The following is a 21,495-nucleotide window of genomic DNA, read 5'->3' as shown; positions in this document are numbered from 1 at the left end:
AAGAATTATAAGAGGATAGGATCATCATGCAAAAAACATTGCCTATTGTCTTTGTAAACAAGACATGCACTGGGATTCACTTGTATGAGTACCTAAATGATAACCTAGTCATTGAAAAGTTCATGCTTTCATAAATCCATTCAACTTCCTTATATGAAAGAATGGAATAAGCATTCATTAAATATAATAGAAGTAAAACAAAACAGTACCATTTTGTATAAGAATAACTTAAGGAGAGTTATAACATGTTTCTTTCACTTTTTATATTTTTAAACAAAGCTCCCAAAAGGACCTATTAGATAGAATTTCTTTTATTGGGTAGCCTATCTATTAAGGTTTTATTACTTTATTGAAGTAGACAGGCTTTTGAGGTTTTTTGCCTGAAAGTGCAGCAGCAGAGAAAAAAGGAAAACATTCTTCAACAAAAATGTTTATGTGAAAAAAATAATGACCTGTTGTTATTTTTAAGTAGATATAATTCTTTTCTCTCTGAAGAAGCTTCATGCTTAAGGTGTTCTGAGTGAGATGAGAGGTTACACTTTATTCATTTCTTCATCATGAAATATTTGAAGATAAATGCTGTTGAGATTGGTTTTGCATTCTGTGTGTTTTCTCAAGTGTTCAGCTTAGATAGTTTGTGTCAGTTGGAGTATTTATGATTTTTCAAGAAAAAAGAACAGCCTACATCAGGAGTTATATTCTACTTGTTTTAAGAAATGAATTTAACTGAACAGAGAGATGTCGTTGTAGCTGTAGTACTATAATGGAATCTGAGGGAGAGCAATGAAAGAAGTAAAGATAATTTTTTTGTTCTGCTCTTCCAGAGATTTTATGCTATTACAGATTTTACTTTTAAAAGTGCATTCATTAATTTAAGATTTCAATATGTGGTTGCAGTGGCACATATTGTCAAGTTGGTTTTACTGACTTGTCCTATGATTTCCATGTAAGCATTAAAAATAAACATTTGTATAAATCATTTAAATTGCACCTATCCCAGTAACTTCACTGAGAAGTATTGTGAAAATCACAATGCTGAATAATAGTGTTTAGTGTTTTAATCATTTTGGAACTGAAAATGCCAAAAATATAGTGACATTTGGTAAATATGCATGCTTCCAAACTGGGAAAGTAGACAAGAGAAGTGACAGAATCAGATTTTTTTTGTAATTTTGGGAAACTGTTTTCATTTCTCCATTTCCTCCAATGAAAATAAAGTTAACGTGCTTCTGACATTTCCACTGAGTTGTATTTGTGCTGAAATGGAGTATTCTTTATGTCAGATGAGTTGAATTATAGATGGTAAAAAGAGAATTGAAAGGAAGCATACTTGGTCTACACATGTGGGGATGGTTTTGTTTTTGGACAACTCAGCTAAACCAGGAAAAGCAGAAATGGATAGTACAACAAAAAAATCCCTGTGAGTAGGGGTTATTTTGATTGTTACTATTATAAGTGTAAAAGAACCTATATGACAGAAAAAGTGGTGATTTTTAGTAATAAGGAAAATTGGTCTGATTGCTTTTCACTGTTGCAAGATCAGTAGCACATTCAGTAAAAATCAAGTTAGTAAATTCCACACAAACAGAATAAATTGGTACTTCATAGAACATATTACCAATCTGTGGTGATAACTGCTGGAAGAGGTCATGAAGGTAAATAATTCAGAAGTACTTTCTAAAGTACTGGTTCATTTAATAAGCATTAATAATTCTTACAGTTCTGAGACTTAAAATGACAGCGTGTACAAATGTTCCCCTTGTGCGTCAGAGCATAAAATGTTAATCAGTAAAGACCTTCCACTTTTCTCATGCTCAGCACAGTGCATAGGTGCATCCTTGCAACATTTGCTTCCTGTTTAACTTGAAGCAAGGAAGAGTAGCATGGTCATTGGAGGCTATCACACCTATAAATTGATGTTTTGATCAAATACAACAAACCCTACATTTATTTGAACATACCTTTATCACTAAAATTTATAAAGAAGGTTTTTTTTTCAGTCCTTTAAAAAATTAATTTTTCAAGGATAGAATGAGTTACTATGTGGAGGGCTAAAAATGCTGGCAAGAAGGGGTGGAGCTAAAACTTTATAAATGGTGACTTCTTGAAATAGACATGTGAAATTAATATTTAGCTTCAATCTGGTTTCACTTTTCCCTGTACTAATACAGAAAACCAGCTTTATGAAAGCCAGCAAAATAGATTCCACAGATCACGTTAGACTCATATTTATGACCACACATTTGATCTCTCTACTTTCTGTCCTGCCGACAGTACACATACATATCTGTGACTCAAAGAATGGTTTGGGTTGGACAGGAATTTTAAAGGTCATCTAGGTCCAACCCCCCTGAAATGAGTTGGGACATCTTCAGTTTTATTGTATTGCTCAGAACCCGTCCAGGCTGGTCTTGAATATTTCCAGGAATGGGACATTTGCCACCCCTCTAGGCAACCTGTTGAAGTATTTTACCACCCTTACAATGAAAAATTTCTTCTTTACATCTAGTCCCTATCTACTCTCTTCTGGTGTAAAACCCTTCCTCCTTGTCCTGTCAGCATATTGTGCTGACTCTCGCCAACGCAGATTGGGGCAACCATACTATGGTGTGGGAGCTTGCGTAATACCCATGGAAAAGATCTAAATTATCACTAATCCTTCTCTAAAACAAATGGATCTTCCAGCAGCTGCATGTTTTCTTACAGTAATAGGTGTAAATGTAAAGTCTGTTTGTTGCTGGTAGTAAGTTTGGAGCCTGTTTATTTAAGTCTGGTGCACTGTCTCTCCTGTGTAGGAACACCTGATGCGTTTTCCCAACTGCTCACCTGCCCGTACTGTGACCGGGGGTACAAGCGTTTCACCTCTCTGAAGGAACACATTAAATACCGCCATGAGAAGAACGAAGATAACTTCAGCTGCTCCTTGTGCAGTTACACGTTCGCCTACAGAACGCAGCTCGACCGCCACATGACATCTCACAAATCAGGAAGAGATCCAGTAAGTGGCATTTGAATTAAGGGTTATTGTCCTCTGTAGCAGCGCTGTGGTTTGTTGTGTGGGCAGAGCAGGTAAACTTCACAGCAGATCACCTGTGTGCTGATGGTCCAGTCCCAGAGCGCTCACTCAAGCTTGCTGCTCAAGTCAGGCTTTTTCTGTAGCTGTCAAAGGTTGAGATCTCACTTCCTGCCAGTTTGCATTCATCTAGGCAGTAGGGTTGTTTTCAGAAGTTCTTTATTACATTTATAGGTAATTTGTTGTTTTTTCCTGTTCACTGGCTACCATTGCATAAAAATGATTACTTAAATCTGATTTCAAGCCTTTAATGAAACATTTCCTTATTTTTCCATAAGTCCTGTTTGAATAATTCACAATTTACTGTAGCATTTTTGCCCTTAAGAAACAAACCATTGTGTTGCTTGAACTGTGAGGTACAGTTTTTAAATGCAGTTCATGCTGTAAGATAATATACAAATAATTAGCATTTAAAATATGGTGTTTCAGTACTAAATGAAGCAACAGAAAAGGTAAAGATATAATGAGTTTGTTTTCTCTGGTTCATGGGCTGACCTGAGGGCATGGGTTCCTGGAATATCTTCCATGAGTTAACCATCTGATCATTACAGAAGATCCTGAGTCTCTGTTCTCCTGTCCCTCTTTGTATTTTCTTTTTTATCCCCACAATGTCCCATCATCCATGCCCAGCACATGCTTCCATAGCTTATCAGAGATGCTCTGAGGCTCAGGAACCAACTGAAACAGTCAGGAATTATCCAGAGAAAAAAACAGATTTTCCACCACCAAGTTGAAGAGGCTTGGAGATGTTTCCTTCAAAGGACAGACTAGAAAGATTCATACTCTCCAGAAATTAAACAGTAGACAAATATAACAGAAAAATGCAAAATTGAATGTAAATGTAAAGGCACTTCCAACATTTCTGGTAGCACCAAAGCAACAAGCTGTGGTCCAGAGTAAAGGAGATGCTTTTTTACACATTGGCAGTTAACCTCCATCCTACAAGTATCATCAAGTCCAACAATTTAATAGGCTTAAAAATTTATTACACATTTTTATACATGAGTGTTCCCATTCACTGGTCAATTAAATCGGTACAAGGAGTATTGGCCGTCCTGCTGCAAGGATTTTGTTGTCTCACAAGCTTTGGAATAGCCTCACCAGCATATTCCAGTGTGGCAGTTCTTTTTTACTCAAATATGCTCCCCATGAGCAATTAATTTCTGTTTCACTTCCTTTTTGGCTTGGCTTGCACTTTAAAAGTTACTTTCATCTTACATACATCTTACATTTTTAGCTATAAAATCTATGAATGCTATTTATATAATGCTTTTCTTGTGGGCTACCACATTTGTTTTCAGTCTTTTCAATTACAAGCCTAAAACATAAGAATAAAGTAGTTGGGGAAGATAGAAACCTTTCCCATACTTGCATGCAGTTTGAATAAAAAAATAAAAAATACCAAGTGAGTAAACACTCAGAAGAATTGCTAAAAACAGGAGCTTAAACTCCTGTTTTGTATTCCCACAAAAATATTTTAATGGATTTATACATTTGAAGGCACAATTTGATTAATGTTGTTTCTGTGGAGTATCTGGAACTCAGTATTACACCCATTCTCTTCTCTCAAGTCATATTCAGAATTAAAACTGCAATAGTTTAGATAATTGGTAAATGTGAAATACTTGTTTGTTTATGTTATTATTGCAAAGTTGTCATGTCTTTAAAATTGGCTGCATATACATGATTACATCATTTGTGTAATGGAAAATTTTGTTGTTAGTAAAGTACAGACCTCCTGGCTGTGGATCTTAAACAGCTGCAGGTTTAAACTTCATGTCTTATTCCTACAGAACTTCACCTGATCATAGATGATTTGGATAACTTCGTTAGCTGGTAGTGTCCATCATGTGACAATTTTGTGATTGTTCTGTACAAAGAAGCAACATGCAAAGATAAAATCTAGCTTAGTGAAGGCAGTGGAAGGTGTACCTGCACCCTGGGCCTCCTTCAGAGCCAGGGGAAGATACGCAAAACTTCTGCTCCATCAGAGAGCTGAGAGCCATCCTGCACCTCCTTCTTCTTCTTCTTCTTCTTTCCTCCCTCCTCCCCCTGCTCCTCACAGCACCCTTGGCTGCTCCTACACCACTAACAGTTGGCAGGAAGTGATGCTGCATGTGTCGTCTGCCTTCACATGTGAAGCACCAAAAGATATGTTGAAGTGTGAAAAAGTGCTTCTTATATTTGTTTTAATTTTTTTCTCATCAATTTATTAAGCACTCATAAGTAGTCTTTCAGAATTTCAGTGTCATGTACACTGCTGAGAAATGGCAGCTCTTGCAAACCACAGTCAAATAATCTGTGAAAAAAACCCTGTAATTTCTGTCTTCCAAATAACTTTTGAGGATTCTCGTTAACTAGTTTTGTTCTCTGGTGTGAGAGGAGTGGGCTTCAGTCCTAAGCACAGTAAACATTTGGTGCAGGGGGGTATTAGTGGCTAGTTACGGACCTTAATGCTGGTGTCTCTTCTTTCAGTCCTTGAAGGAGTGCAGAAGAATATTGTTTGAATGTTGCAGTTAATTCTTTTATGAGGAGAAACCAGCAGTTATGTACAGTGTATTAGAAATATATCACATGTCACAGGCACAAACTGATGTGGCTTTAACAGTGCTGAGATGGGGAAAACCATTTGAATCTGAGAAAATAAAGGTGAAAGTATTTCACGTGGTACTTTGGAGAAGCATTATGATTTCTCAGTTACACTTAAAGAAGATCCTTCAAAGTAATTCTGAACAGTATTACAAGAGACAGCAAGAAATCTGAACAGAGAGTTACAAATCTAAGAAGCTAAGGCAAAATATATTTGGAAACACTACCTAGCAGAAATCTTAAAGCACCTTACAGCTATGACCGGAAAACAGGAAAACTCATTAAAAATTTGATAAGTGGAGTGGGGACTTCCATGCCTTAGAAATAGCACATTAGATTAAAGACTGGAGCAGAAACATTTCTGACAGTGAATAGACACACTGATACTTAGTGTGAATATTTATGTAGTCCAGGACCTGCAGTAACTGTAAATATTCTCATATCTGTTAGCTTGTATAATTCAAGACAAATGGTAATAACTGATTCTCAGCAGGCTTAAGTAAATCCTGACACGGTCCTCTAGACTCATTGGATCATTAAAGTGAAATGCACTGAGTCAGCCACAGTCTTCTAGAACATCATCTTCAAGGGACTTAACTAAGCAGAGCTGAAAAGCCATGTGAACTAGCAAAAGACAGCTGACAAACCCAGGAATGAGGGTCAGGTGCTAAATGGGATAAATTCAAGTGGAGACCTCACTGCAGAGCCCAGGGGAGGCAGGGAGCTGCTCACCCTGAGCAGGGTGGGAGCAGTATCTGCTGAGAGGTAAAATCTGCAGCTTAACCAAATGCTTCTCCCAAGGGAACTGTTGAATTAGAGTATATGGAAATAGTTTAGATGATCTTATTTCAATTTGTCTTCTGTTAAAGGATGACAGGGAGTAGAACAGGAAGGATTGATAATTTGGACAGCATATCTCATAGCAGAGAGTTCAGACTTTAATCCAGCAACCTGCTCAGCTGCAGGTTCTTCAGATCTGCAGGCATGTCTCACAGCAGGGTCATCATCCTGCATTTTATCCATCCCAGCTTCTCCAGCACAGTTCTCAGCCCCCAGTTGTCGTGTCTGTGCTCAGGAAGAGCCCTAGCGCCCAGTGAGCATCTGCTCCCAGTGCTGCCAAGCACAGCCGGCCACAGCCAGGGGCAGGAGTTCCCCCCATGCTTTCACACCAGAGGCAGCTGATCCACACCTGCTGTTGGTGGTGAGCAGCCTGTTAGTCCCTAGAGTCCATGAACAGCTCTGTTCATGAGTTTATGAAAACACTTGCCCCAGTTACCAAAAATCTACAGTGCATCCCAATCGTGGTCGAGTATCTTTTTTACCAAGTGAACTCTACTTAAAAGGAGCTGCTGGGTTTTTCTAATAAGCAAGTTGTTTGAACAGAAAAATTCCTAGTTCCTCTGTTTTTTGTTGGTAATTAAGCTATTTCAGCTTTAAAGGTGCATGTAATTTTTGTCCTTAAAAATACACATTTGTAGATTTATAGAGTTTGTGGTAAAATTACAGATCTTGTATTTACATATCTGTCTTTGCTTTTGCTTTTTTTTTTAAACTAGTATAGCAATAAAGACAAACACAATTTAGAATTTAACAATAAATGCTCTCACAAGGCAAAATCTAACAAAAATAATCACAGAGCTTCAGTGCAAATGGTGAAGAGGTGTGGTGTTGTGTATTTGGAAAACCCCTCCATATTTTTATTTGTTTTGGTGTGGTTTCTCACATTTATTTTGCAAATTAATTGTGACCAAGAGTACCTTTATTGTCACTAAGCTACCTTCTCTTGAGCAGTCCTGTGTCATCATTATATAGAGGGATCCAAGGCCAACAGTAAGCCCTGGAAGCATGTAAATGGAAAAATCAAGTCAACCGATTAAAGTTTAAACAGGTTTCTATAGACTTTAATGTTTTTCTATCCTGCATGAAATATTCTCTGGGTACTGGGCTTGGGGTTTTTCCCTGATGGTTTTGCTTTCACAAGTAGAACTAGCATTCATCCTGGAACTTCCTACTAACACGTCAGTGTAAACTTCACCTGAATTTAGGAGAAGGGGCAACTATATTTTGAGTTTGTTTTGTTTCTTTCTTTCTACTGCATCAGATTTATTCAGAAGAAATGTGTGCCTCAGTTTTTACTTGATTTGTGATTTGTTTCCTTTTTCCATACCGCCTTCAATCTCTTACAATTATGGTTGATTCTCTTTGGGTTTGTATGGCATTTTCTCTGTTGTATGGCATTTTCTCTGTTGCAATGTGAAAATACAAAGTGTTTGTGCAAGATGCTGTCCTGTACAATAATTAAGACTTCTTTCTTACAGAGACATGTGACGCAGTCTAGTGGGAATCGAAAATTCAAGTGCACTGAATGTGGAAAAGCTTTTAAATATAAACATCACCTAAAGGAGCACCTACGAATCCACAGTGGTAAATATATCAAGCATTGAATTGAGCACAAATGTTGCCATTTCTGCTTTTTATAACTTTGATGTAATAGCAGTCTTGTAAGTCTAAGTTTAAAATACTAGTGTTTTCCTTATATTTTTCCCTCTGGAATACTGCAAGCACTGACTGCAGCCTTCAGCTCTGTGTGGGAAATATGTAGAAAAACTCAAGAGGATTTACAGTTGCAACTTAATCTTTTACAATGAAGGAAAACTTGACTTCTTGCAGAAGAAATGGGGACATCTTTCTGGTCCTTTGCACTTTTCTGTTTTTTCTTCAATGTTTGCAGATCATTCAGTGTGTTACAAGCCTTGCTAGAGAATTTTAATTGATAATAATCAGGACATAAAAACTGTGTGTTCCTCCTGCGGCTGTAATTGACATAATTCGAGATTAGTCATATTAAAGTAGACTCAGAACACAATTTATTAGATAAGTTACAAGAAATGTTATATAAGAAGTTATAAGTTAGTGGTGGTACTACTTTAATGAAGTTCAATAAAATCTGTAATTGTCAAATAGAGAAATACTGTAACACATGATCATGTGAGCTCCATCCTATATCTAGTGCATCACAAAGTTATTAAAGGAGCCTTGGCTCAAAGCTATACTCTTCCTGTTCAATTCACTAGATAAGATTTTTTTTTCTCCTAGGACTCTTTGAGAGGTCATTATGATATATTTGTTTGGTGAAGTTACTCTGTAACCTGGTTAACTGTTGCATATGCCTTTTCTCTTTTCTTTTTTATTTTTTCTTATGTTTAGGAGAGAAGCCATATGAGTGCCCAAACTGCAAGAAACGTTTTTCCCATTCTGGTTCATACAGTTCACACATAAGCAGTAAGAAGTGTATTGGTTTGATGCCCGTGAATGGTCGAGCCCGGTCAGGGCTCAAGATGTCTCAGTGCTCCTCCCCTTCCCTTTCTGCATCACCAGGTAGCCCAGCAAGACCACAGATACGACAAAAAATAGAAAATAAACCCTTGCAAGAGCAGCTTCCTCTTAACCAAATTAAAACTGAACCTGTGGATTACGAATTCAAGCCCATAGTGGTTGCTTCAGGAATTAATTGTTCAACCCCTTTGCAAAATGGGGTTTTTAGTGGTGGTAGCCCGTTGCAGGCAACCAGTTCTCCTCAGGGTGTGGTGCAAGCTGTTGTTCTACCAACAGTAGGTCTGGTGTCTCCCATAAGCATCAATTTAAGTGACATTCAAAATGTACTAAAAGTGGCAGTGGATGGTAATGTAATAAGGCAAGTACTGGAAAACAATCATGCTAATCTTGCGTCCAAAGAACAAGAAACTATCAACAATGCATCTATACAACAAGCTGGCCATTCCCTCATTTCAGCTATCAGTCTTCCTTTGGTTGACCAAGATGGGACAACCAAAATTATTATCAACTACAGCTTGGAGCAACCAAGTCAACTTCAGGTTGTTCCACAAAATCTAAAAAAAGAAAACTCTGTTCCTGCAAATAGTTGCAAAAATGAGAAATTACCACAAGATCTCACAGTGAAGTCTGAGAAAGATAAAAACTTTGAAGGAGAGACCAACGATAGCACTTGTCTTCTTTGTGATGACTGTCCAGGAGATCTTAATGCACTTCAAGAATTAAAGCACTATGAAACAAAAAGCCCTTCTCAGCTTCCCCAGCCCAGTGGAGCAGAAGCTGAGAAACCCAAGTCCCCTGTCCCATCAGAAACCGGGGAGAACAACTTGTCTCCTGGTCAGCCACCTTTAAAGAACCTTCTGTCGCTCCTAAAAGCATATTATGCATTAAATACACAACCAAGTGCAGAAGAGCTTTCAAAAATAGCAGATTCTGTAAACCTACCACTGGACGTGGTAAGAAAGTGGTTTGAAAAAATGCAAGCTGGACAAATTTCTGTGCAGTCTTCTGGACCATCTTCTCCTGAACAAGTTAAATTAAGCAGTCCCACAGACAACGATGATCAAGCAGCAACTTCAACTGTGAGTGAACCCCAGAACAGCACAAATAACTCACAAAATCCAGTCAGTACATCGAAATCTCAGACTTTACCAGGGGCTTCAACTCTGAATGGTTCCCACAGTAGCACGCCATCTGCATCACCACTAAACCTTTCTTCATCAAGAAATTCACAGGGTTACACGTACACGGCAGAGGGTGTACAAGAAGAGCCACAAATAGAACCTCTTGACCTTTCTCTACCAAAGCAACATGGAGAACTGTTGGAAAGATCTACCATAACTAGTGTTTACCAGAACAGTGTTTATTCTGTCCAAGAAGAACCTTTGAACTTAACTTGTGCAAAAAAAGAACCACAAAAGGACAACAGTGTTACAGACTCTGATCCTATTGTAAATGTAATCCCACCAAGTGCCAATCCCATAAATATTGCTATACCTACAGTCACTGCCCAGTTACCTACAATTGTTGCCATTGCTGACCAGAACAGTGTTCCCTGCTTGAGAGCTCTCGCTGCCAATAAGCAAACCATTTTGATTCCACAGGTGGCTTATACATACTCTACTACAGTTAGTCCTGCAGTTCATGAGACACCACCAAAACAGACCCAAGCCAATGGAAATCAGGTACTTCGGTCCCCATATTCCTACATGATGTGCGTATGATGTATTCAATCTGTATCTGTGCTGAACTAACAGAAAACTATCAAGGTGAACTAAATAAAAATATAAATACAGCCATCAGGCTTATTTGACTTGATTGTAAATAGGTAATAGATATTACTGTTGTGCCCTCTGCAAAGCTAGTTAGCTCAAGCAGCTTGAATCCAGACTAACAGAAACTGTTGTGTGTGGACAACTCAGTTATTCTCCATATTTAATCTTCTAGGACATTAGTGCTCACTATTTTAAAGACTATCTAATACTCCTGATCAAAAAGCAAAATAAAAACATGGCTTTTGTCTTTTGCTGGCTCTGCATCTCCTCTTTCCCCATATTCAGAAAATAAACTCTTCAGAACTTTTGGTTACTCCTTTCGTGCTGTTCTGCTTCCTTGGTTTGCAGAGTAGCTGAATTTATCCTACACTGTAATATCACTTTAAACAAAATGCAGATATATTCTCAATTGAAAGTCAGGGAGATATTTATCTTCATCTGCTATCCTGGCTTGTTCCTCCCTGGGTACATCCAGATGTGATCTAATTGGGGTCAGTCCTCCTGAGAATCATCAGTGAACATTAAGGTAGGGACAGGGCAGAAGACAAAAGTGGCTGAGTGTTTCTACTTAAATCTTAGAAATTGGCGATCTAGCATTTTATTCAGGCTCCTGTATTTCCAGAGACTGAAGTGCCTTGAAGAGTTACAAGGCTGCTTATATTAAAAGTTTGAGGCTAACATGTACATGCTGCTGATGTCAGTAGAAAATACTGTGCTTTTACAGGGAAGCTTAAAATGCTTAGACATACACAACAATTATATTTTTGTTTACTTTTTTTACTATTTTGTTTACTATTTGGTTAACTATTTACTAATGACAGTATTTGAAGTTCCCTAAATAGTACTTGTGGTAGTCTCATGAGGAAGAGGGTAGTAAAATATGCAAATTTGAATGGTAATTTAAATAGCTTTTTTTTGTGAAAAATTCAGCAAAAACAGTCTTTTAACTTCGTAAAATCTGTGAGGCAGCAAAAGGTAGGTGACCAGCATTAGCTGAAAAATGCAGTTAGGTGGCAAATTTACTCTTCTCACTTGCTGAAGTGCTTTACAGGTCTGTAATATTACATTTATTTTATGGGTCTTAAAATATGGCATGCCAGCATAGCTTAGACCTGGCCAACAGTCATATTTGGATGTGATTAAAACCTGTCCCAATGAGGAAATCTGCATCTGGATGGTGGCAAGGACTACAAAGCAGAACAATGCAGTAAAGGATTTTTTTAAACTGTGGAAGTCTAAACAATTTTGTTTGGCTATTTATGGAATTGAATGGGAATGGCAGCTTCAGTTTATGTGGGTGACTTCTTTTATTGGTGTTAACTTATTTTTGTAATTTTTCTGAAGGATGAAAGGCATGACACTAGCTCAGAAGGAATACCCAATTTAGAAGATCAAAATGATTCTGATTCAACACCCCCAAAGAAAAAAATGAGAAAGACAGAAAATGGGATGTATGCATGTGATTTATGTGACAAAATATTCCAGAAGAGCAGCTCATTATTGAGACATAAGTATGAACACACAGGTATGTACTAGGAAAAGACTTTTCTGATTGTTATTCCTTTGGTAACATGTAACTGATAATTTCAAATGGAATGTAGTTCTCAGACAGTGTAGGAAGGTGTAGCAGTCCTTACCGCCTGTGCTAAGCTTTCTTTAGAAACCCCTGGTTTTGTATATTTGTTTGACAGAACAGCAATTCTGTCTTTCTTTAAATTTGTTAGATCTAAACCATAATAGAAAAAGGGGAGTTTTTGCTTCTGGCTTCTTTGTAGATAATCATCTGTGAACTGCAGCCTATAAATGAGGATATATTACTTCTAATTTACCTTGTCTGGCTATAAATTTTGAAAAACTTAAAAACTGAAAAAAAAAAGGATTGTATATGTATTTGATATTGTGCATGAAAAACAGGTGCCTATCTGGCATGAAGGATTTTCTGATTGAGCCACATTTATAATGCCCTGAAGTTAACAGCTTCAGCTATTCATTAGACATAGAATCTAAGTGCTAATGAACACCCTTTTGGCTTTGATTTTTATTTTTAATTTCTCATAGTTGTTCCTTTTGGCTCCAGTTCTGGTATCTTTAGGATTATTTTAATACCTCTTGCTCTCTTATGTCCTCTGTGATGTTTTAAAGTAAGAATTCTTTTTTGTTATTGGTTAAGTGCCAAATATATATTGGGTTTTGTATTATATATTCCTTTCTTGCTAGCTCTGTTATATTCTCTTTCCCCACATCCATAAAGTAAACTCTTCAGAACTTTTGGCTACTCCTTTCATGTTGCTCTACTTTCTTGGTTCACAGAGTAGCTGAATTATTATATTAATTATATTTTGTATATTAACATTTTAGTGTCATCTCACATATAAAATTAAAAGCATAACAAATTCTATTTTGTCTTGATCAATTTTCTCAAGTTGTATTCATTAAGGGTATCTAATTTCATACCTATGCTGTCCCGAGACTCTTTTAACGCCTCCTTTTCCTAGCGGAATTGTTCTTCTCCTACCAGTTTTGGCTTCAATTTAACATTCAAAATCATAGAATCATTTATGTTGGAAAAGACCTTTAAGATCATTGACTCCAGCCATTAACCCAGCAGTGCCAAGTCCACCGGTAAACCACGTCCCAAAAGTGCCACATCTGCTTGTCTTTTAAATACCTCCGGAAATGGTGACTCAACCATTTCCCTGGGCAGCCAGTGCTTCACAACCCTTTGGTGAAGAAACTTTTCCTAATTTCCAATCTAAACCTCCCCTGGCACAACTTGAGGTCATTTCCTCTTGTCCTATCACTTGTTTCTTGGGAAGGGAGATGAACGCCTGCCTCATTGCTTGTTCATCATGAGATGACATGGATCTGCTGGTCGTCAGTGTAGTGTGACCAAAAACTCGATGTCTTACTATCTTTGTCTTTTATGTCTGAGCTAAGACTGAAAAGTTGTTTGTGTGGCAACTTTAAAAGTTAAAATTAAAGTAACACTGCTAAGCTCCTGATACATTTATAAGAAACTCTAAAACAAAGACAGTAACTGGAAAAGAGGAGAAACACACAGAGTGAAACAGATTTTTTTCATGCCAATGCATGTGTACTCAGCAAGTTTTGTATGTAAAGCATTCAGCCTAGATTTTAGAATTATTTTCCTTTTACCTGTTTCATAGAAGGACTTGGTACACCAAAACCAATGTAAAAGCTTAGCTGATTTTAAATTGCCAACAATATAGAAAAGTTAAAATGGTTTCAATTGAAAAAAGTTTATGCAAGAAAAATGTCTAGTTTTCTAGTTTATATTTGCACATTTTTTTGTGCTAAAATTATATGTGAGAAGCTCTTTATCCTCCTATGATGACTTTTCCTAAAAAACTTACAAATTCTGTAGTGATTGTGACAATGTACCCGTACACCTTCATCCTTTGGGCTCAGGAGAGAAACTCAGGCTGATAATGCACGGAGTAGAACATCTTGTTATATAAAATTTAATTGATGCTAATATGTTCACCAACAGCATTTTACAATGAAAACAGCTGTTAATCTACAAGATGTCAAATGGTTTGTGCTTTATTTTACAGGTAAAAGACCTCATGAGTGTGGAATCTGTACAAAAGCATTCAAACACAAACACCATTTGATTGAACACATGCGACTGCATTCTGGGGAAAAGCCCTACCAATGTGACAAGTGTGGAAAGAGGTTTTCACACTCGGGGTCTTACTCTCAGCACATGAACCACCGCTACTCCTACTGCAAAAGGGAGACGGAGGAGCGCGACAGCGCGGAGCCCGAGGAGCTGGGCCCCGAGGTGCTGGGCAGCGAGCTCGCGGCCGTCACGGCGTCCCCCTCGCAGATCGACTCCCAGATCGACTCGGACGAGAGGGAGAGCCTAACCAGGGAAGAGGAGGAATACAGTGAAAAAGAGGAAGAGGAGGATGAAGAAAAAGACATAGAGGGACTTCAGGAAGAAAAAGAATGTAGGGAACTACAAGAAGTAGGGGATGCAGAAGAAGAAGCAGCAGTAGAAGAGGAAGAAGGGAAAAATGAAGGTGACAAGAACGACGAAGCTGTAAATCAAGCAAGCAATGAAGAACCAGAAGTTATACAAAATAATGGGCAGGTGTCAGAAGAAAATAATGAATAAAGCTTACATGCTAGGTTTTTTTCTATAAGGAAAAAAAAAATTGGTAATGAAATTCCTTCTATATTATACATGCTTTTCATGGAAACGCAGTAGCCTGCATACTGTGATTTCTGTTCACTACTGTGTAAAAAAATATATATATAAAAAAAAATGAAAAGAAAAAAAAAAGAAATCCAGGTGTGCCTGAACCTCAAACTTAGTAATTTTTCACAGTTTTCAAAGTTAGGAACAAGTTTATAACATGAAGCAGATTAGAAAAATACAGTGACTCTGGAAGCAAAGATTTAACAGGTTGTAGGAAACCTGATTATTAGACAAGCATCTGGCATTGTTTGTTTTATCAGTATTAATTTTCATTCTTAAGTTGATTAATTTTTAAACTGTACAATTGGGAGAGATTTATATGATTTTTTTTTTTTAATGGCAAAACATTTCCTAAATCCGCTTCAGTATTTTCTTATGTTTTACAATGTGAGAACTTCTGCACTACAAAATTCCCTTTTGCAGAGACATGTAATGCAGTTGCAAACAGTGCTTGGCTACCTTTGTAAATTCAACCTAGAAGGTAGCAGTTTATGACATTAGATGTTGTAGTAGAGCATATTATCATTTAAAGTGTATTGTTAGCCTTAAGGAAGAAGATGATAGAAGAACTGAAGTTTCTTACTCATGTGGTTAAAAATGTAGTTGAGAAGATTGTTGTTGAGTTCTGATTGCAGGGACTAACAGTGTTAATACTGGTAAGGACAGGAAAGTTGTCAAAAACAGTGTTTGTAATTGTGTTTTGAATATGTAGTAACAATATGAAGGATATGATATGAAGCTTTGTATCTCCTTTGGCCTTATGCAAGACCTATGTGCTGTAAGTGCCATTTATCAGTATTACAAAGGCTCTAAGCAGCCTTTATCCAATGTGTGGCCTACAATAACTAGCATTTGTTGATTTGTATCAAACTTCTAAACTATTCATGGGGAAAAAACACTCAGCCATCAGAGAAGTAAGAACACTGGTATATTTCATTATTTAATTATTTGGTGGTATTTTGGGTTATTACCTGACTTGCAGAATTTCTCTACAATAATTACAAGGGAAATTTTCTAATCTGCTTTATTGCTTTATTGGTTTACTTTAATTTCAGACACATACATGACATGTTATCTGGCTCATAAGTATTTTCAAATGTTAGTTATTATGGACCCCATTTATTAACAATGTTAGCTGATTTTTACCTATCAGTATTATTTTATTTCTTTTAGTTTATAGATCTGTGCAACATTTTGTACTGTATGTCTTCAAACCTGGCAGTATTAATACCCTTCTTACTGACATATGTACCTTTTTAGTTTTAGAAAACTTTTATATTTATGTGTCTTATTTTTATATTTCTTTATTTATTACACAGTGTAGTGTATAATACTGTAGTTTGTATTAATACAATAATATATTTTAGTATGAAAATTTGGAAAGTTGATAAGATTTAAAGTAGAGATGCAATCGGTTCTCTTGCATTGAGATTTGATTTAACAGTGTTATGTTAACATTTATACTTGCCTTGGACTGTAGAACAGAAGAATTAAAATGGGAATGTATTAATTTTACAATTGCAATCAATTCATTTTACCTTTACCCGGTTTTTAATATAAAGCTCTTAAATTTTGAAATTCACTGTGTGACTAATAGCATGATGCTCTGCAATTTTGTTAAGAGATTAGTCTAACCATAAAACTCTCATTTCCTTAGTAAGCCAAATTAGAATAATCTTATAAAACAGTGTTGGGAACAATGTTTAACATTTTTGTGCCAATTTGTTCCTGTATTCATGTATGTATGTTACAAACCTGAAACTTCATTTTTAAGTTCCTTGTTACATCATGGTCATTTTCTAGTTTTTTACCAGACTCCCCATCTCACAATAAAATGCGTCAACAAGTCTGACTTCCTGTCATTATTCTGGTAATGTAGAAAGTGCATTTAAATTACTTCTAGGAAAAGTAACTGAGACACAGCTGCAGCTTTGGTGTCAATCCTGGGTTTCAGAGCCTGAGGAGCATAAGGAGCATGGAAGTGAAAGAAGGGTTTGAACTGTGTGCAGGCACAGGGATTTTCTACATTAGTTCATTGATTTACCAGTGTCAGGAGAACAACCGAGTTTTCAAAATGAACCATGTGGGAAGTTCTTTTGGGTAATTTTATTTTTCTGTACCTATCTAATACACTGTTCAATGCTATTTTTCAATAAGACTGCTTTTAAATGGAGTAAGTCCACAACTGTTTTCTTGACTTAGCAATAAGTTAGTTGTCCATGGAAAGGCTGATGTATCCGTTGCTGTTGAACTTCACAAAGATACAATGCCAATATTGCAGATATATCATTTCAGTAATGTAAGTATAAAGGCTTGAAATTTTTAATATATATGCATGTTTACAATGTTTTGCCATTCAAGCAATGTTTACAGACTGTTCTTTAAGCAAAGTTCTGTTCTTTATTATCCCTAAAATAGGATTTCAGTTGTTGATATGCGGGGGGAAGGGGGGGGGTGGTTCATGAACATAATTTGTTACTTTAATTTCACGTACCTAAGTTTTGGGTATTCCTCAATCTTATTATCTCAGCATTAATACATACAGAGGATTTCTCCCATATAATAATAATTTTACTTACTGAGCATTTAGCTGTACAGTATACAAATACTGCACTTCTAAGTAAACTTCTACCTTGAAAGTATCATTGAGCTAAATATGTGAAAGCTGGTTTGAAAAAAACAACCATTTATGTTGCATTAATAATACTGTTTTGTAATTATTATCATAACAGAATTGATCAGGTGGTTCAGAATTTCTCACAGGTAAAACTCTCTGCTCTCTTTTAGGTAAATGAAACACACTTTCTTGAAACTATTTTAAGATTTTCATATTTTTCATATTCCAAGGTATCTGTGGTAATAAACCCAGTGAGACATTTGTTGAAATGGGAAAATTTTGTCATCTTTAGCATTAGTACAGAGAATTTTGATAAACCCAAGGTTACTCATGTAAGTGACAGCTGAATGTAGAAGGCCAGTAATTTGGATAGAAAGTAAAGTCCAAGCAACTTTTATTCAGGAAATGTCATTGCTTTGGGAGAGAAAATTTATATTTATCACGTACACTACGTTATTAACATTTTTATCTTCAAAATGGATCAGTGCTTTGAGTTTTGCATCTGTTAAACTCAGCGATGTCTTTGTGACTTTGTAATGTCATCTGTTATTTTTGAAATAAATCAGTTGAGTTGGAGTTCACTTCATTTAGCCTTCTGACTGGAGTTCCTTCATTCCCATTCTGCCTCAACAGCGACATGTTATCTGTTTGAAAAACACAGAAACTGTGGTGTGTCTTCACTATTTGGGCAAACTGATGTGGAAGCCAAAGGTGCTTAGAGGATGCAGGTGCCGTTCCCAGCCCCGGCAGTGAGATTCCAGCAGTGAGGATGCTCTGGGTGTGTGGAGATGCCTGGGCAGCTGTGATGGAGGCCGAGCCCCAGGGCAGCAGCATCAGCCCAGCTGCAGCCATGTGGGTTTTGTTTGTGACCTCTCTAAATTAATGGCAAAGCAGTTTCAAGGACAGTACGTTTCCTACATGAAGGGGAAAAAAAAAAAAAAAAGGGATAAGCAAAAGTATTAAAAGTATTGAGCCTTTGGTTCTATCTTTTAGAGATAAATGAAAGTCGGGAAACTTCATGAGCAGTGAACATGAAATGTTTAGTTTTAATGGAACTCCAGTGTGCTATGAGCTGTTCTTCAGCCACAAGATGAAAAGTCCATCAGCTGCCCTGTGTGCCCAAGCTGATGCCTGCACCTGCTTCTTCCTCAGGCTCACCTTGCAGAGCAGTCAGGGAGCAGTCTGACAGAAAGATAAGTGTCCTTGGAATTCAGCATGGGAAAGAGCCCTGCCGTGCCTGTGGCACTGGTTTTGTTTCTGCTGCTGACCGGTTTCCAAAATATAACAAATCACCACCTCAAAATTGGATGTAGTTGCAAAATTGTAACAGTTGTATGTCCTTTTTTATCAAAAAATATGAGAATGGGAAAAATGTTACAGAATTACTATAGGAAAATTCTTACAGAAATAAATACTAGGTTTCAGCCCTGGGATGGGAAACACCCTTCAGAGGTCCTGAGCTAATAGGACAAGAAAGAGGGACTTAAAGCTACAGAGAAAACTTTGAGGAGAGAATGCAAAGAATACATTGAAGATACATTGAGGAGGAGTAACTACTGCTCTCTTTCAGTAATACTCATATAGCATCCCAGCGGTGATTTCGGTGGCATTCCCAAATTCTCTATAGCCACAATGCTTTCCAGTTGCTGTTTTTCTGCACAACCTATCCATATATGTAATCAATATATCCATATATGTAATCAATAGCACAGCAATATTCATTAATGCTGTATGATGAGCTTGAAAGTTTTTTAACATATTGAATTCAAAATAGATTAATGGATGCTGAAAGAAGTGACAAAAGAAAAAAAAAGTGACCAAAAAAAAGTGACAAAAGAATTTTTTGTCACTTTGGCTAGAAAGTTTTGTCACTTTTGCTAATCTTGGAGTTACAACATGTTTCAGTAAATACCTTAAATTTTAGTAGAATAAGGCACTATGGCATATCTACCCAGAACATAAGGTATTTACCCTAAAAGGCATCGTTGTTCAGATTCAGTAAAAATTGCTTCAACTGCCAAAAAGTGTTGTGCTCACACTCTTGGGTGAAAATATTCTAATGCAATTATTGCTGGTAAACCCAAAGTCTGTACAAGCAGCACTTTACTCGTTTGTGCTGGCAAAGTGTACCTGGGATGGTGATGGCCTCCAGACTGAGTGGCAATTTGAAAGCAAAGCTGTTTCCAAGATAGAAGATATGGCACTACTAAAAGTTCAGGTTTTGCCACAGCAAAATGCTACACTGGGACATTTATCCTCAAAGTAATGAAAGATCAGGACATGACACTCCAAACCAACACAGAAGTCTATAACCAAGAAATGAAAATACTTCTTAGGGTACAGAAGACCATTAGAGGTGAAGGTAATGGTGTGAGGATGAGAAAAGGCCATTTTGGTCCTGGAGGCTGTAGTGAAGATAGGTGATGGAGGAAGAGAGCGAAAAAAGCTTAATCTGCACTGTGCTGACCACTTCTTCAAAGTGGGTTCTTTCTAATTTATTTACTATCAAGGTGTCAGTCTGCACACAATTCTCTGCTTGGATAGAGGTTTTGATGTGTATTTTGCAGTTCACAATCTGGTGCTTTAAAAAGTACTTTTTTTATTCTTTCCTTGGCAGAATAGCTTGTTTAATTGTTGCTACAGTAATCTCTAAATTTCATCAGGGAAATTCAATATTATAATATATATCAAATCTGTACTTTGTCATTTATTGTTTATATTTTTCTTGAGCAGTTGTTATAATGATATTTGCACAATCTGATTATCACCAAAAAAATACCAAAAAAACAAAAAAACAAAAAAACAAAAAAAAACCCACAAAAGAATGTGATGACCAAATTAACTCTCAAAAGTGACCAAAAATTTACTACTTTTGTTTTATCCCTCTGCTCTTTCATGGCCTCTGGTTACTAATCTGTCACATAATCGTGTTATTTGTGTGTATCATGCCTATCATACACATTGCATATATGTTTTCTCTAGGGGAAACAATGTATTGTTAAATATTCGCTGCTTCACAAAAAGTAATCCGCTTTTTTAAAAGCTGTAAGTAAAAAAATAAATAAACTGATAGTTGGGACTAAACATGAAATGTGCTGATGAAAGGAGCACTTTTGTGGCAGAGTTTGTCCTAGTAGCTTGCTGAATATGGAAGTCTTGTAATATTAACCTACAATTAGGTAAAGTACTCTAAGGCCTTACCCCTACACTGGCAGCTCCTGCAAAAGATCTTTAAGAATTATAATCTTTATAAGACATATTTGAGAATGCCATTTTGGTGTTTCCTTTGGTTTTCTGGTGAGCCTCAAGTCCTCTGATTCTGCTTTTAGATTTTGACATTTCTGTCCTCGGGTTTTACTCATCATTGTGTAAACTAGGGTTTGTGTAATGATCACAAGATTTACATTCCATGTTAATTCAGGAATGAAGGGGATAAATTATTAAATACAAAAAAAAAACCACCCTGAAACATGCCTACACTAACTTTGCGTCGTTCCTGCTGAGCTTCTGTTCTTCTGCCTGGAAATCCTGCTCACTTTTAGCTTTGGGCCCAAAGAAAGACCAGCCTTACATCACTTAAGATAGCTGCATCCTATTCCTGTCTCTTACCTTTCTACAGCTCTCTCTTTAGGCCAAATTCTGCATGGATATCATCACATCTCTTGAATTCTGTGAAACGTCCTATATTTTTGATAACAGGTAAGCTATTGCAAAGATATAGATGGTGCATTTTGTTCTTTCAGTGTGCAAAAATAAGACCTGCTGAACCAAACTGTTCAAGAAATAAGTTAATTGGAAAATCATGTGAAATCCTGAAAAAAAACCAAGGACTCCCAACAGGTTTGCAAGTTACTGTACTCAAAAAAGGTACTTGGAATGCCAC

At 36.8% G+C, this 21,495-nt stretch overlaps 1 protein-coding gene across 2 annotated transcripts in view; it reads left to right on the top strand.

Moving 5' to 3' along the window:
- Positions 1-18,198, top strand: part of ZEB1 (zinc finger E-box binding homeobox 1) — a 120,809-nt gene extending 102,611 nt beyond the window's left edge. For both annotated transcript variants that reach the window (XM_072925376.1, XM_030264393.4), the window contains exons 5-9: positions 2,796-2,998; positions 7,981-8,086; positions 8,870-10,680; positions 12,115-12,295; positions 14,346-18,198. In XM_072925376.1, coding sequence (XP_072781477.1) covers positions 2,969-2,998; positions 7,981-8,086; positions 8,870-10,680; positions 12,115-12,295; positions 14,346-14,911 — 2,694 coding nt within the window. In that variant the 5' untranslated portion in view covers positions 2,796-2,968 and the 3' untranslated portion in view covers positions 14,912-18,198. The remainder of the gene's footprint in view (positions 1-2,795; positions 2,999-7,980; positions 8,087-8,869; positions 10,681-12,114; positions 12,296-14,345) is intronic.
- The last annotated feature ends 3,297 nt before the right edge of the window (positions 18,199-21,495 follow it).

Source organism: Taeniopygia guttata, chromosome 2, assembly GCF_048771995.1.
Source record: "Taeniopygia guttata chromosome 2, bTaeGut7.mat, whole genome shotgun sequence".
NCBI classification, from domain to species: domain Eukaryota; kingdom Metazoa; phylum Chordata; class Aves; order Passeriformes; family Estrildidae; genus Taeniopygia; species Taeniopygia guttata.
Note: the sequence above shows the minus strand (reverse complement) of the source record. Positions and strands in the feature narration are given on the sequence as shown.